This window comes from Grampus griseus, assembly GCF_964374135.1.
Source record: "Grampus griseus genome assembly, chromosome: 8".
In the NCBI taxonomy this organism is placed as follows: domain Eukaryota; kingdom Metazoa; phylum Chordata; class Mammalia; order Artiodactyla; family Delphinidae; genus Grampus; species Grampus griseus.
Genome location: NC_139002.1, coordinates 14,673,837 through 14,687,355, shown reverse-complemented (window position 1 = coordinate 14,687,355; position 13,519 = coordinate 14,673,837). Strand labels below are relative to the sequence as shown.

At 60.2% G+C, this 13,519-nt stretch overlaps 1 protein-coding gene across 24 annotated transcripts in view; it reads left to right on the top strand.

The window, feature by feature from the left end:
- PHLDB1 (pleckstrin homology like domain family B member 1) overlaps window positions 1-13,519 on the top strand; it is a 46,139-nt gene that overhangs the window by 11,028 nt on the left and 21,592 nt on the right. For 12 of the 24 annotated variants that reach the window (XM_082660742.1, XM_082660747.1, XM_082660746.1 and 9 more), the window contains exons 5-9: window positions 4,489-4,614; window positions 6,309-7,657; window positions 10,078-10,359; window positions 10,936-11,076; window positions 11,188-11,325. In XM_082660742.1, coding sequence (XP_082516868.1) covers window positions 4,489-4,614; window positions 6,309-7,657; window positions 10,078-10,359; window positions 10,936-11,076; window positions 11,188-11,325 — 2,036 coding nt within the window. Of the gene's footprint in view, window positions 1-1,647; window positions 1,800-4,488; window positions 4,615-6,308; window positions 7,658-10,077; window positions 10,360-10,935; window positions 11,077-11,187; window positions 11,326-11,840; window positions 11,964-13,519 lie in introns of those variants that run through there. The other 12 variants (XM_082660745.1, XM_082660744.1, XM_082660726.1 and 9 more) reach the window with 6 other exon arrangements.

The window sequence follows — 13,519 nt, the reverse complement described above, 5'->3', positions numbered from 1 at the left end:
AGGAAGGAGAGAAAAAGCAAATGCTCCTAGCTCCCCACTTCTTTGTGTCTGCCTCCTGCCCCATTTCTCCCTGGCGGTATCCTCTGTGTCCGTCTGGGTCTGTCCAGCTGGCCGTCACAGTTTCCAGACTGATGAATCACATTTCCTGAGGAGATTTTTTTTTTTTAAACCCTCCCCCTATTTTGCATTTGACCCTATATGGTTTTCCTTTTTCCTTCAGAAGGGGAGTAAGCTGTATGTGAGTATATGAGTGCGCGGGGGCGTGCGCGCGTGCGTGCGTGCATGCGTGCGTGTGTGTGTGTGTGTGTAGTATGGCTGGGTGGGTAGGAGTTCAGTGAGGGTGGAAAAATTGTTTGACTGTTTCTCTAAGGAGGCTGACTTTTGACTTCAGAGTCTCTCTGGGGACTGAGTGAAAGGCTATCTGTGCCTGAGTGAGGGTATAACCAAGAGAGGGGCTGGTGCCTGAGGGGTGGTGTGTTTGAGAATAAATGTGTGTGGGAGACAGGACGTGTTTAACTGGGGTGTCTGTGTGATTTAGAGTATGCACGGCCGAGTGGTGTCTGTGTGACTGAGCAGGTGTTGGTGTGTACCTGGGAGAAAGTGTGTGGGGCTACGTGAGCGCTGAGCATACAGAAGACGTCTGAGAGAACACAGTGTGTCCCTTAAGGTTCTGGTGTCCAGAGGCCAGTCCCTGGAATGAGAGGAACTTTCTGGGACCCAGGCTGGGTGGTAGGTACTTGCCTGGCCCAGAACCTCAGCCAGGTCCTGGGGGCTCCAGAGGCGGCTGGCACTGTTTCCAGATGGGAAGGGTACCTCCTTGGGGTGAAAGAGCTCTTTACGGGGCTAGCACAACCGGTGGTTGTGGTTGGAAGGAGGTGGGTTGGCTTCTGGAGCCCCAGGGGAGTGGGCTGGCTTGGAAGAGGCAGGGCCTTGGTCCAGTGTGGGTCATGGGGCGAGGTGAACTGCTGGGAGGGTGGGGGTAAAGGGGGCAAAGGAGGAGGTGTTTAGGGTGGAGACAGGGGCCGGGCTCAGTGCTGCGCACACTGCACACAGCACTGCCTTGGCCTGCACTTGTCAGGGTGGCAGACTGAGGGCCAGAGCTGGACCCAGTGACTTAGCTGGATTCCCAGGAGTTTCACTCTTCTCTCTAATATATGGAGCCATGGACTGTCAGAGCTTAACCTCTGCTGTCATCAAGCCAGCCTCCTCACTCTGTTGATAAGGAACCCGAGGCCAGAGGGTGTGACTGGCCCAAAGTGACCAGCCAGGGGCTGGGCCGGCCCCCTCCTAGGCCTCTGGTGGCTTCTGGCCACAGAGGGGTCTCAGTGAGACCCCAATTCCCCTTACTTCTGCCTCCTGGCTCTTCACCCTCTGGCCTTTGTATCTACCTCTCACCTGTCCTTCTCTCTGTCATCTCCCTGGAACCTTTCCTCCTTGCCCCACTTCTACTCCTGACCCGGGCTCAGGACTTCTGAGCTGGCTCCCTCCCCGCATCTCCCTCGCCCCGCCCTCTCCATCCCGCTCCCCTCTCCTCTCCTCTCCTCTCCTCTCCTCCATCACTTCCTCTTCCCCTCCTCCTCTCCTTTGTCCCTCCCTCCCGGGCTCCCTTCCCCCGCCGCCAGTGGCCGGCCCGCCCCTCCCCGGGCATTGGTGGCTGCTCGCTGCCTCGCCGCTCGCTGCTCCGAGCCCGGAGCCGGCGGCGGGGAGGTCGGCCCGCCTCTCCAAAGGCCCGGGGCGGGCCGGGGACCTGGAAGGCTCGAGCTAGCAGGGGCGAGCGGTCCGGAGGTCCGGATTCGGTGGTGAGTCCTCAGCCCCCGGCGGCCGCAGCCCCGGCAGCAGGGCGCGGAGCAGCTCGGGCTGGGAGGGGCGTGGAGGGGGTGGGGAAGCGTGCGAGGAGGGGGATCGGGTCCCTGGCCCCGCTTGGGAGCTTGAGGCCGTGAGGCTCGATCGTGTGTGTGAGCCCTGAACATATCTAAGTGGGGCGCCTGGGCTGGGGCCACTCCTCAGCGGGGCAGACTTCATTTTCCCCAGCACTAGGCGGTCCCCTTCGTGGGACCTGCCTCTCTACGGGGTTGAGGGGTCCTGGTTAGGATGAGCGGAGCCTGTGTTACGGCTCAGAGGGGTCTCGGATGGAAGGAGCCAAGGCCCCTCCTCCCATCTTCCCTTCGCCCCAGCCTCCTTTTGGCCAGTTCATTCTATTTGTGTGGCCAGCAGGGCAGTGACTGTCGCTCTGAGTGTGAGGCTGTCTGCCTATATCTGTGTGTCTGTGTGTTTCTGAGTGTGTATGTGTGTGAGCCGGGATGAGAGTGTGTTTGTGTGTAGTGTTTCCCCCCTGCATCTCTCAGAGATAGGATCCACCCTCTCTTTTGCCCCGTTTGTTTTTTTCCCTCCAGATGTGCACCCACCTGCACACAGCTCGGCCCTGAGCCCCTTTGGGGAGGAGGGGCACAAACACAACTTTGCCTGGATGAGAAGGGGTTCTTGGGTTTCGTGAGTGGGCTGACCTTTGGAGGTGTGGGGCAGGAGTGGGCAGAGAGGAGGTTTCTTCCCAGAAACAGGCTTGCCAGGCCCCTGAGGGCATGGGACCAGAGTTGGGGCCATGCCTGGGGCCCCTGAGTGCAAATAGAAAGTTAATTTGGGCAGGAGCTGAGCTGCAGTCAGTCCCGCTGCCCTCCTGCCCGCTCTATTAATACAGATCCAGCTCTGCTGCCTGGCATCACCTATTTATAGCCCCAGAGGCAGCATAGCCACACCCCTTGTATAGAGGAGGGTGAGGGGCAGGGAACTCACAGCTATAGGGGCCAGGGCCGGGGTCCGTAGGTGCCCACAGCTTCCTTGGGTGGGCCTGGCACTGATGGGCTGGAATCCACCCAGACTCCCCACCTCCTTCCCAGTCTGGACTATGTGGTCAGGCTCCTGATCTGCCCCGCCCCCCCTCCCTGCCCCCCATCAACCTAGGGTTGAGTGGGTCTGTCTAGACCCTGCAAACTCATCATTAATTAGCTTGTTAAATGGCTGAAAGGAGGGGGCGGGGAATGCAGGGTTCTTTCTGAAACAGCTGTGGCTGTAATTAGGTGGACAGTGTGGCTGGCTCTTATTTATTCCGGTTATGATTACTCTGTGATCAGCGCCTCTGATTGGTGGCTTGGTAGGGAAGGCTCCCTCCTTTCCTAACCACCCATCAGCCTTTAGAATTGTCGGTGCCTGCCTGGGAGGGCCCGTGGGTTTGCCAGAGAAGTGGGTGGTTTTGTCTACTATGTTGTCTGCTATGGGCTTCTCAGCTTGCTAGCCCCCCCTCCGTGGCAATGCCCAGGGCCCCCCAACAGGCTCCTGAGCGCCTCAGTGGGCGGCCAAGGTACCCACGTGGTCTGGGATGCCCCATGCCCTTGTGGCCTGCCTGAGCTGAACTGTCTCAGCGTCCAGGAATGTAGACTTCCCTGCCAGTCTTAGCTCAGACTGGCATGAAGCTTGGGGTGCCAAGTGGCACCAGATAGGGTAGAGAGGAGCCTGGGGCCAGGGGCCAAGGACATGGACAAATTGGAAGAGTGGGTGGTAGAGACCACCAGGTCTCTGGCTTCTCCCAACAGAGCATCTTGTGCAGAAGCCCTCTAGCACCTGGTGTGGCCGGGAGGAGGAGTTCTGCCAGACAGCCTTAGGCGCGGTGCGCACACCTGTCACCGTGCACACTCCCGGTGCCCCTGGCTACATTTTCTGGCTCCCACCTGCCCTCCCCCCTCCATGCACTCACACTTCCTGGGCAGGACTGGGCTTGTGTCTACTGCCTGGGAATGTGCTTGGTTGAGGCTGGGCCCACTGGCCTAGGCTTGGCTGCCTTCCAGGGGAGACCAAGGAGCAGGACGATGTCAGGCCAGAGAGCGCTTTGACAGAGAGAAGGAGGGTAGCGGTCGCTCCTGGCTGTCAGAAAGGGGGGCAGCTCTCTTAAGGAAGCGAATTCTGGTCCCCGCAGGGGCATCTGACCGATCCATGGTGTTTCCCTGTCCCCTGTCTCAGAGCTTTTGTGTGATCCTGGAAGTTGCTGCCTCTCAAACTGACCCTTCCACCCAGGTGGCAGATAGGTGGATCTTGATGGGAGGCACATGGGTGTCTGTGTTCTCTGGAGAGCCTTCTCCGCTTACAGAGCACTGGCATGCACTGTCTTTCTAACTCTGCAAGGTCAGTGGTTTTGTCCTCATTTTTCTGATGAGAGAACTAGACTCAAGGAGGTGAAGTGACTTTACCTGAAGATCTCACAGGTAGTATGAAGGAAATTTAGGACTAGGACTTACAAACCAGAGCTCTTTCCCCTCGGCCCTGTGCTGTGGAGCTGGGCTGGGGCCTCCGGCACGGGGGGAGTCAGGTGTGGAGCCAGTGGGTGCCGCTGAGTGCAGGTGGGGATGACTCTTCGGAGCCCGGGCTGAGCCTGCTGTGCTGCGGGGTGAGGGCTGCCTCAGCTCTGCCTGCCCTTCCGAGCGTTTGGTTTCTCTGCAGGCTGCATGTTGTGCCTGGGTCAGTCCACCTTCCTCCGCTTTAACCACCCGGCTGAAGCCAAGTGGATGAAGAGCATGATTCCGGCAGGGGGCCGGGCCCCTGGACCCCCCTACAGTCCTGGCCCGGGTAGGTACCCACTTGGGGCACGTGGCTAGTTTGGCGGCACCCCGTGGACAGTCCTCCTCCTTGCCCATTCCAGCCTCCAGCCACACTTGCAGTGTCAGGGCAGGACAACACCCATGATCTGGGCTTGCTGCCACCTGCCATGGGCCACTGGTGGAGAGTGCCAGGCAGTCTGACCACTGGAAGAGATCCAAGAAGTGCTGCTTGGCTGGAATTGGGGAATCATGTGCCTGAGGGATGGGGGGCTGTGCCGGCCTGTGTCCCACTGCCCTGGAAGGTGCCACCTTGGTGTCTGGGACCCTGACCCTCTTATGTCACTACCAGGGAGCCTCACCCTTGAGGGTGGCCTGTGGGGGCAGAAGGAAGCATCCAATTGAGCTGCTGTAAGCTCTGGGGCGGGGAGGGGGGGTCCCACCTGCTTGTGATCATGTCTTTGGGCCCTGCCCCACCCCCAGGCCATGCCATGCCAGCTGATGTCTCAGTGGAGCAGCTGCAGTTTGTGTGTGAATTATTGATCCCCAGAGGAGAGTTGGGTGATTGTCCCAGGGAGCCAGCACAGCCCCCCTCAGCCCAGCTGCCTAGGGGGCTGGGTGCAGATCAGGAGGCTGCCTATAGGCCTGCCACCCCAGACTTTGCACGGGTATTCAGATGGCTGTAGGATGACAGGTGTCAGCGTGCTACTGGGACAGGTGGACATGTGTGTCAGGTGCACCTAGCAGGGTGGCATCAGTGGCTTCAATGGATCATTTGGGGATCTGAGGAAAGATGGGTGGTCCCTAGGATCACCAGTATCCACGGCAACCCCTCTGCCTTTGGTCCCACACAGTCCCCATAATTTTGGACCCCGACTCAGTCTTGCAAAGCCTTCTTCTTCTCCTTTCTAGGTCCTTGGAGGCTCAGAAGCTTGGGTTCCCAGTCCACTCCCTGGGTAGCTTTACCCTGCTCCCACCCTGGCCTTGTCACGCCACTCCCTCAGCTGTTTGGGGCAGTGGTTTCAGAGACTCCTGGTTGGTTGACAAGGGCTGGGGCAGGGCAAAGGCAGGCTCTTGCTGGCATGGCTTAACGGGCTAATTGGAGGCACTGAGCTGCACCTAGTTGCTGCCCAGCCTGGCTTCCAGGAACTGGCCTTTAGGGCCAGGCCCCTCCCTTGCCTCTGACTGGATAAAGTGGTGCTGCACACACCCCTCGCCCAGCCCTGGAGGATCTGTGTGTGTGTTTTCCTGGGTCTCGGCTGCTGTGTTGGGAGGCCCTGATGTCCTATTGGACTGGGACCACCTCCTCCCCGGAACTTCTGGCCCGCTCCCCAGCGTGCCCCCATGCCCTTTGCAGAAGGTCCACCTGCCCTTCCTGAAGTGGAGCTTGAGGAGGTTGAGGAAACCAAGGCAGGGAGGAACCTAGTCTTAGGGTGAGTGCCTGGCCGTGTTGCCGACTCTGTCCTAAGTCATAAAATGTCAGAGCCAGGAGAGCCCTCTTCCTTCACAGACGGCAAAACCAAGGGCAAGTGACTTGGGGAAGTTGCACAGCAGGTTAGTGGCTGAGCTGGCGCTGGGACCCAGATCTCCTGGCTGCTTCTCCAGAGCCTTTCTAGCCCTGTTCTGCTGGCAGGACGTGGGAGTGCTCGCTCTTGTGCATATGCAGCTCCCTAGGGCCTAGGAGATGCCGACCAGGTCCTGAGGCCTCTTTGCGTTTTCCTTCAGCAGAATCACAAAGCTTGGTGAACGGGAACCACACCCCACAGCCTGCAACCCAGGGACCCTCAGCCTGTGGCAGCCACAGTTCCCTGGTGAGCTCTATTGAGAAGGACCTGCAGGAGATCATGGACTCACTGGTGCTCGAGGAGCCTGGAGCTGCTGGCAAGAAGCCTGCCGCCACTTCCCCACTGTCACCGATGGCCAATGGTGGCCGCTACCTGCTGTCCCCCCCGACCAGCCCTGGCGCCATGTCCGTGGGCTCCAGCTATGAGAACACCTCTCCAGCCTTCTCTCCGCTCTCCTCACCAGCCAGCAGTGGGAGCTGTGCCAGCCACTCCCCCAGTGGGCAGGAGCCAGCCCCTTCCATGCCCCCCCTGGTGCCTGCCCGGTCTTCTAGCTACCATTTGGCCCTGCAGCCCTCACAGTCCCGACCCAGTGGTGCTCGCCCCTCTGAGAGCCCCCGGCTGGGCAGGAAGGGGGGTCACGAGAGGCCGCCCAGCCCTGGCCTCCGAGGTCTGCGGACAGACAGCCCTGCAGCCACTGTCTTGGCAGTGGCCTGCAGAGCCACCGAGAGCCCCCGGGCGGGGGGGCAGTTGCCCCTGGTGGCGATTGGCCTGAGTGAATACCAGGCTTCAGGTGCCCGTGGCCAACCCACCAGCATTCCTGGCAGCCCCAAGTTCCAGCCACCAGTCCCTGCTCCTCGAAACAAGATTGGCACGCTCCAGGACCGCCCTCCCAGCCCTTTCCGGGAGCTGCCGGGCACTGAGCGGGTGTTGACAACCAGCCCCTCACGCCAGCTGGTGGGCCGAACATTTTCCGATGGGTCCGCTACCCGCACCCTGCAACCTCCCGAGAGCCCCCGCCTAGGCCGGCGGGGCCTGGACAGTATGAGAGAACTGCCTCCCTTGAGTCCATCTCTGTCCCGAAGGGCTCTCTCCCCCATGCCCGCCCGGACCACCCCAGATCCCAAACTAACCAGGGAAGTGGCAGAGAGTCCCCGACCCCGGCGCTGGGCAGCCCATGGGGCTTCACCAGAGGACTTCTCTGTGACGCTGGGGGCGCGGGGCCGTAGGACACGGAGCCCCTCACCCACACTAGGGGAGTCCCTGGCACCCCGCAAGGGCAGCTTCAGTGGCAGGCTGAGCCCGGCTTATAGTCTGGGCTCGTTGACTGGGGCTTCACCCCACCAGAGCCCCCGTGCCCAGAGGAAGCTCTCCAGCGGGGACTTGCGGGTGCCTGTCACTCGGGAGCGGAAAAATAGCATCACAGAGATCAGTGACAACGAGGATGACCTCCTGGAGTACCACCGGCGGCAGCGCCAAGAGCGGCTTCGGGAGCAGGAGATGGAGAGGCTGGTGAGCGGATGCCAGGGAGGCCGCTGGCATCCATGACAGGGGCTCTGCCAGGGTGTGGGCGGGCCAGCTGGCAGGGAGGGAGGGGCCCGTGGACAGGGCCTGGGCTTCCCAAGCTTCTCCACTTCCGGGATACACCGTAGTGACCAGTATCTCAAGGCTCTGGTGCCCTGAACAAGAACTTTCTTTGACGTCTCTAAGGCCTTATTTCAAATTCATGCTCACTTTGCATTTATTCCATAACACAGTGTTTGTTTTCATGTATAAAAGAAGTTTCACGTTATGCACCTGAACACAATGAAGCTCTAGGAAAACACAGCACGTTTATGATGAAGCTTTGTACGTCTCAGTTTGAGAAGCAGGTCTCAGTGATTAGAAGGCTGAAGCCCAGAGAGGGGAATGGGTTTGTGCAAGGTCACACAGCAAGTTCTGGCAGAGCTGGAATTGGAACCCACGTCTCCTGTCTCTCCAAGGCTTATTCTTTAGAAAAGTCTCTGGTCCTTCTTTCTTGCTTCTCTTTGGCCTCTATAAATGGGTGGGAGCTGCTCATCCTGGCCCATGCTGGATCATCTGGAAATGGGGGTGGCAGGGGGAGAAGAAGAGAACAGGATGGGCAGCCCCTGGCTGATCCAGGTCAGTCTGTGTGATAGTGATTTTGTGTGCTGGTGTGTGTGTGTGTGTGTGCATGCGCACACATGTGGGTGCCTTTGGGGGCTGGGTGTGGTTCTGGGCAGCTGTCCTGGAGATGGCATCTGAGCTGGGTGGGGGCTGGGATTCCCCAGATAGAGCAGGGAGCTTGAGGGGCGCTGGCTGGTGTGTCCACGCTGTAGCACGTGCACAGGAAAATAGGTTCTGCCCTCTTTCCCTTGCGAGCAGAAGAACGGGGTTCCTGGGGGCCCAGGGACACTGGGATTGGTTTGAGGAGGAGAATCGGAACTGAGGAGGTTTGCCTGGAGCCCTTTCAGAAGAGGTTGGGACAGCTTTGGGTGAGGTGAGGGTGTGGGACCTTGTGTCTGTGTTGGGTCCGGGAGGGATGAGGCAGGACCCCCAGTCTTGTAAGTTACTATATCTTCTGTTTTTGCCTGGCCTGGACAAGAGTGCTTGCCCCCCGCTGGGGTCTCATCCTGGAGAGGGGGGCAGTGAACCTGGCACAGGCAGAGTGGTGGGGCCAGCCTCCCTCAACTCCATTCAGCCTTCCCGCCCCCTCCCCTGCCCCGCGCCACGTGCCTCCCCAGCCCTTACCTGCCCCACCTGTCACTTTAAATCTTGGAGGCTGCCTGCCCTGCCCCTCCCACCTCCACCGGGCTGGCTGTTTATCTTGGTCCTGGGGCAGGGGCGGGGGCACTGGCCCAGCCTCCTGGGTGCTGAGACTCTGTTCCTGGTTTTCTTGCTATGGAACTGGGTAAGCAGCAGGAGGGAAGCTGGGTAAGTGTCTGGGGGGTCCTGGCCAAACTGGTGAGAGACACCAGAGGTTGAGGGACCACAGAGAGAGTCTGGGGGAAGCCCCAAGTCTGGAGTACTATCCCTCCTTCACCTTCTTAGGCCCCTGGGAGGTATCTGGGTGGGCTGTGTGGGAAGGGGGCGGATGCAGCAGCCGGGCCACAGAGCACTGACACCTGGGCCCAGGCGTTCAAGTGCTGGCAGCTGCGCGGCCTGCTGGGAAGGAGCCAGGGGCTGCCAGAGGGTGACTGGAGCTGAGATGGGCATGAGGAGGGCTGTGGCCCAGGCCTCTCGGGCAGGGTGTATACATGCTAAGCACATCTTTGTGTAAACCTGTGTCAGGTCCCTGTGGGCCCCTGGGTCTGTGTTCCGGCCCTGCCTGTGTGGGTCGGTGCCCACCTGTCTGTGTGCTAGACTGTGTTTATCCGTGTGTGTGCCAGTGTGCGTTTGTGCATGTCAGGACTGGTGTGTTCGTGCGTAGCTGCCTGTTAATACAGGCCCGGGGTACGTGTTGTGTCTTTGTGTGTCAGTGCTGATATGCGGCGGTGTCTCTGTGGGCCCAGGTGTCTTTGGATCTACGTGTATCCATGTCAGCATGAACACCTGCGTGTTTATCTGTGTCTCATTGTGTTCTTTACCTGCCTACCAGCATGTGTTTCTGGGTGCGTCTGGGTGTGTCCCTGTGTGTTCACGAGGAAGCCCACCCTGGGACAGAATGAGAAGGGAGAGGAAACAGGAAGACGGGAGGGGCTGGCCGCGTGGGCAGGTGGCACGACAGCCCGGTTCCTCCTGCCCGCCTCTGGGGCACCCACCCTCCTTCCCTCTGCCTCCCCAGACCTTGGGCTCTGGGCTCTCCTGACTTGATTCTGACGCCGAGCCCCTAGTGTCCTAGTCTTCTCTCCTGACGGGACACCATGCCTGGCTCTAGCCCTCCTGGGACCCAGCCTCCTCCCCTTACGCCCTGCTCTGTCCACCCTCCCCAGGAACGACAGCGCCTGGAGACCATCCTGAATTTATGCGCCGAGTACAGCCGGGCCGACGGGGGACCTGAGGCCGGGGAGCTGCCCAGCATCGGGGAGGCCGCCGCAGCCTTGGCTCTGGCCGGCCGGAGGCCCTCACGAGGCCTTGTGGGGGGCACTGGGGCCTCTGCGCGGAGCAACGAGGAGCCTGGAGGTGCCACCCAACGCCTGTGGGAGACTGTGGAGCGCTCGGATGAGGAGAATCTCAAGGAGGAGTGCAGTAGCACGGAGAGCACCCAGCAGGAGGTGGGACCCAGCAGGGACCCAGCAGGAGGTGGGACCCAGCAGGAGGTGGGACCCAGCAGGAGGTGGGACGCGGGGTGGCCTGCCGCAGGCCGAGGAGGCACGCGTGTGTGGTGGATGCCAAGGCCCAGCGAGGGGGAAGTATATGAAGTTTGGGCCGACATCAGGGTGTAGAAATGAGGAGGTGGGACTCCCCTGGCAGTCCACTGGTTAAGACTCCGCGCAGGGCGTGTGGGTTCCACGATCTCTGCTCCGGAAACTAAGGTCCCGCGTGTCCAGTAGCAGGGCCAAAAAAAAAAAGAGGAGGCAAGGAAGAGGGGGAGGTGTTGATGAGTTTCCCAAGCTATAAATATGCTTTACGACCTGGCTTTCCTTGGAGCCCCACCCGGGCCTGGCACCCGGTGGTGAGTCTGTTACTTTCAGCCAAGCTGTATTGCTCCCTGTGCGGGGAGGGGAGCTTCCTCCTATCTCAGTCCAGCTGCCCCTTCCAAGCACCCTGAGAAATGCGGATCCGTTTCCGTAGTCTCATCCTGGAAGGCTCTAGAGGCTTCCCTAGCTGATGGCTCCCCTCCCCTCCAGCACGAAGATGCACCCAGTGCCAAGCTCCAGGGAGAGGTGCTGGCCCTGGAAGAGGAGCGGGCTCAGGTGCTGGGGCGAGTGGGGCAGCTGAAAGTCCGGGTGAAGGAGTTGGAGCAGCAGCTGCAGGAGTCGGCCCGAGAGGTGAGAGCGAGGGCCCTGGCTGGGCTCCTCCCCGGGCACAATGATGGCCCCAGAGGGCCCGAGTCCAGCTGCCTTGAGTGGCCTTGACGTGGACCCTGCTGTTGCCTCCAGGCTGAAATGGAGCGGGCACTGCTGCAGGGGGAGAGGGAAGCAGAGCGCGCGCTGCTGCAGAAGGAGCAGAAGGCGCTGGACCAGCTGCAGGAGAAGCTGGTGACCTTGGAGACGGGCATCCAAAAGGAGAGGGACAAGGTAACCCACCCCAGGCCTGGCTCAGTGCCGGGCGCCTGTGGCCTGGGAGAAGAGGAGAGATGCCTTCTCTGGGGCCCCTAACCTCTTACCTCATTGTTCATCCTGCAGCCCGGCTGGTCTCTGGGCCCCTTCTGGGGCAGGGGGCCTTATTCTCCGTGGAAAGTACCAGCTTGGAGGGCGCTGCCAGGGTCTGGGCTGGTGTCTGGGGTCTCCTCTGCCTGGGTCTCTGTTCTACATCTGGGTGCCTGGGTGCCTGCCATTCTAGGCCCTTCGTGCCCCTTCTAGGAAGTGCCGAAGCCCCTTCTTGGGCGGTGAGCACGGCCCAAGGCACTGGTGCTGGGGAGTGATTCAGGTCTGGGTGTCTGCATCTGGAGGACATCCGCCTCCAAGCGTGGCTCCGGTGCTCAGGATGTGGTCTTTGGGAGATGGCCCTCAGGTCTCTGTTTCCCTTGAGCCTTCAGGATCTGCAGCCTCCCATCCCAGATGGTCCCAGCTCCTGCCCCTGGCCCTTTCAGATTTCGTGCCAGCCTGCTGGGGCCGCTCCATCCCACAGGGGCCGTGTCAGCCACGCCCAAGATGTCCAACAACGTGCCAAAAGCTCCGAAGTGGAGAGGGGCCACCTATTTCTGGACTTGACAGTATTTTTCCAAGAATTAATTCTCCTTCTGGATTTTTTGAGAGTGTCTTCCTCCGGCCCCTCAGTTTTGAAGCTCTTAACAATTCTGTGACCCTCCCACCCTGTTTTTTGGAGCTTTGGCTCTGGACCCCAAAACCACACTCCCAAATTCTGTGCCAAATTAACTCCATGCTTACCAACCAGGCCTGCACTAACGCCCCCTCTAATCACTGTCCTGGGCTCTCTGCATGTCCCTAACTGCCAGTGCCACCCAGGCAGGGCTGAGCCGTGCCTGCTTTTGCACTAACTCCACGGGCACCCCTGTGCCCTTGGCCCCTCCCCTCTAATGTTGCCTCCTTCCGTTCTTGGTGTGGGACCCCAGGGTTTTGATCAGAAAGGAATGGGCAGGGGGCACAGCTCCACTTTGCTCAGTGGGGCATTGGCAGGAGGGGTACAAAATTGGGGGAAATGCTTGGCTGAGGAGCCTCTCGGTCCAAAGAGCTCCTCTCATTTGGAAAAGCCAGGGTGCGGCCTCCACAGACTGTTTGCAGTTTCCTGCACAGAGGAGAGGCGGGCTGTCGTCACCTGTCTTCCCTCCTGAGTGGAGGGACGAGGAGGTCCAGTGGTGGTGGCATGGCCTGGGGAGGGCACGGACAGGGGCTCTCTGCCACACAGTGGCTACCCTTCCTAGCTTTCCTCTGGGGCTTCCCAATTTCAGATACTCCAACCAGAGGGTGGGAAGGGGTAGGTCTCTCCCCACTCCCACCCCTGATCCATTCAGAACATAGGGTATTGCAAAGGCTGAGTCCAAGCATGGGGAAGTGCTTGGACCTCAGAAACTGGACTGATCAGGTCCTCCTCTCCTGGATGAGGATGGGGGCGTGGGGTGGAGGGGGGACAGAGGCAGGGTTCAGCACAGGGACTCCAGGGTGAAGCTCAGCATTTCAGCAGGAACCTGTCTAACCTCATTTCTCATTGACCTGGCATTGCCTGGAGGCATGGACTTTGCCTTCTCTCTGGGCCCAGTTATTTGAGGTGGAGGTGGTGATGGTGGTGGCCACGGTGGTGGTGGCAGTGGGGAAGGTTCCCTCAGCTTCCCTCCCCAGCGCCCAGCCCATGGCCCCATTCTGGCTTTGAGATCAGTAATCACAGTTTCTCCTCTGCCTGTCCTTCGGAGGGGTGACTCACCAGCTCCTCCCTGCATCCCCCCTTCCCACCCTCAGAGGTGTCATCTCGCCCCAGACAGAGCCATCCACCTCCTCTCTGTACCCACTCCTGGGGCTCCTATTACCATGGCAACGGGCCGAACTAATTGCAACCCTCATCCTACTGAAGTTCAGCCTGCAGTGCCAGCACCCCACCCCCACCCTGGGCAGGAGGTGGGGAGGCCAAGGGGGTTGGGTTGGGGTCCCCTCCACTGCATGGCTGTAGCTTTAACATCCTCGGCTCCCAATTCACACCCAACCCCTGGATTTAATCCCCACCAACTCTACCCTTTTCCCAGGGTTAAATTTTGGTCTCTGGGAAGCGCAAGAGGGGGAGGAACAGCAGCTAGAGGCTCCGTGTTTGTGATGTGGA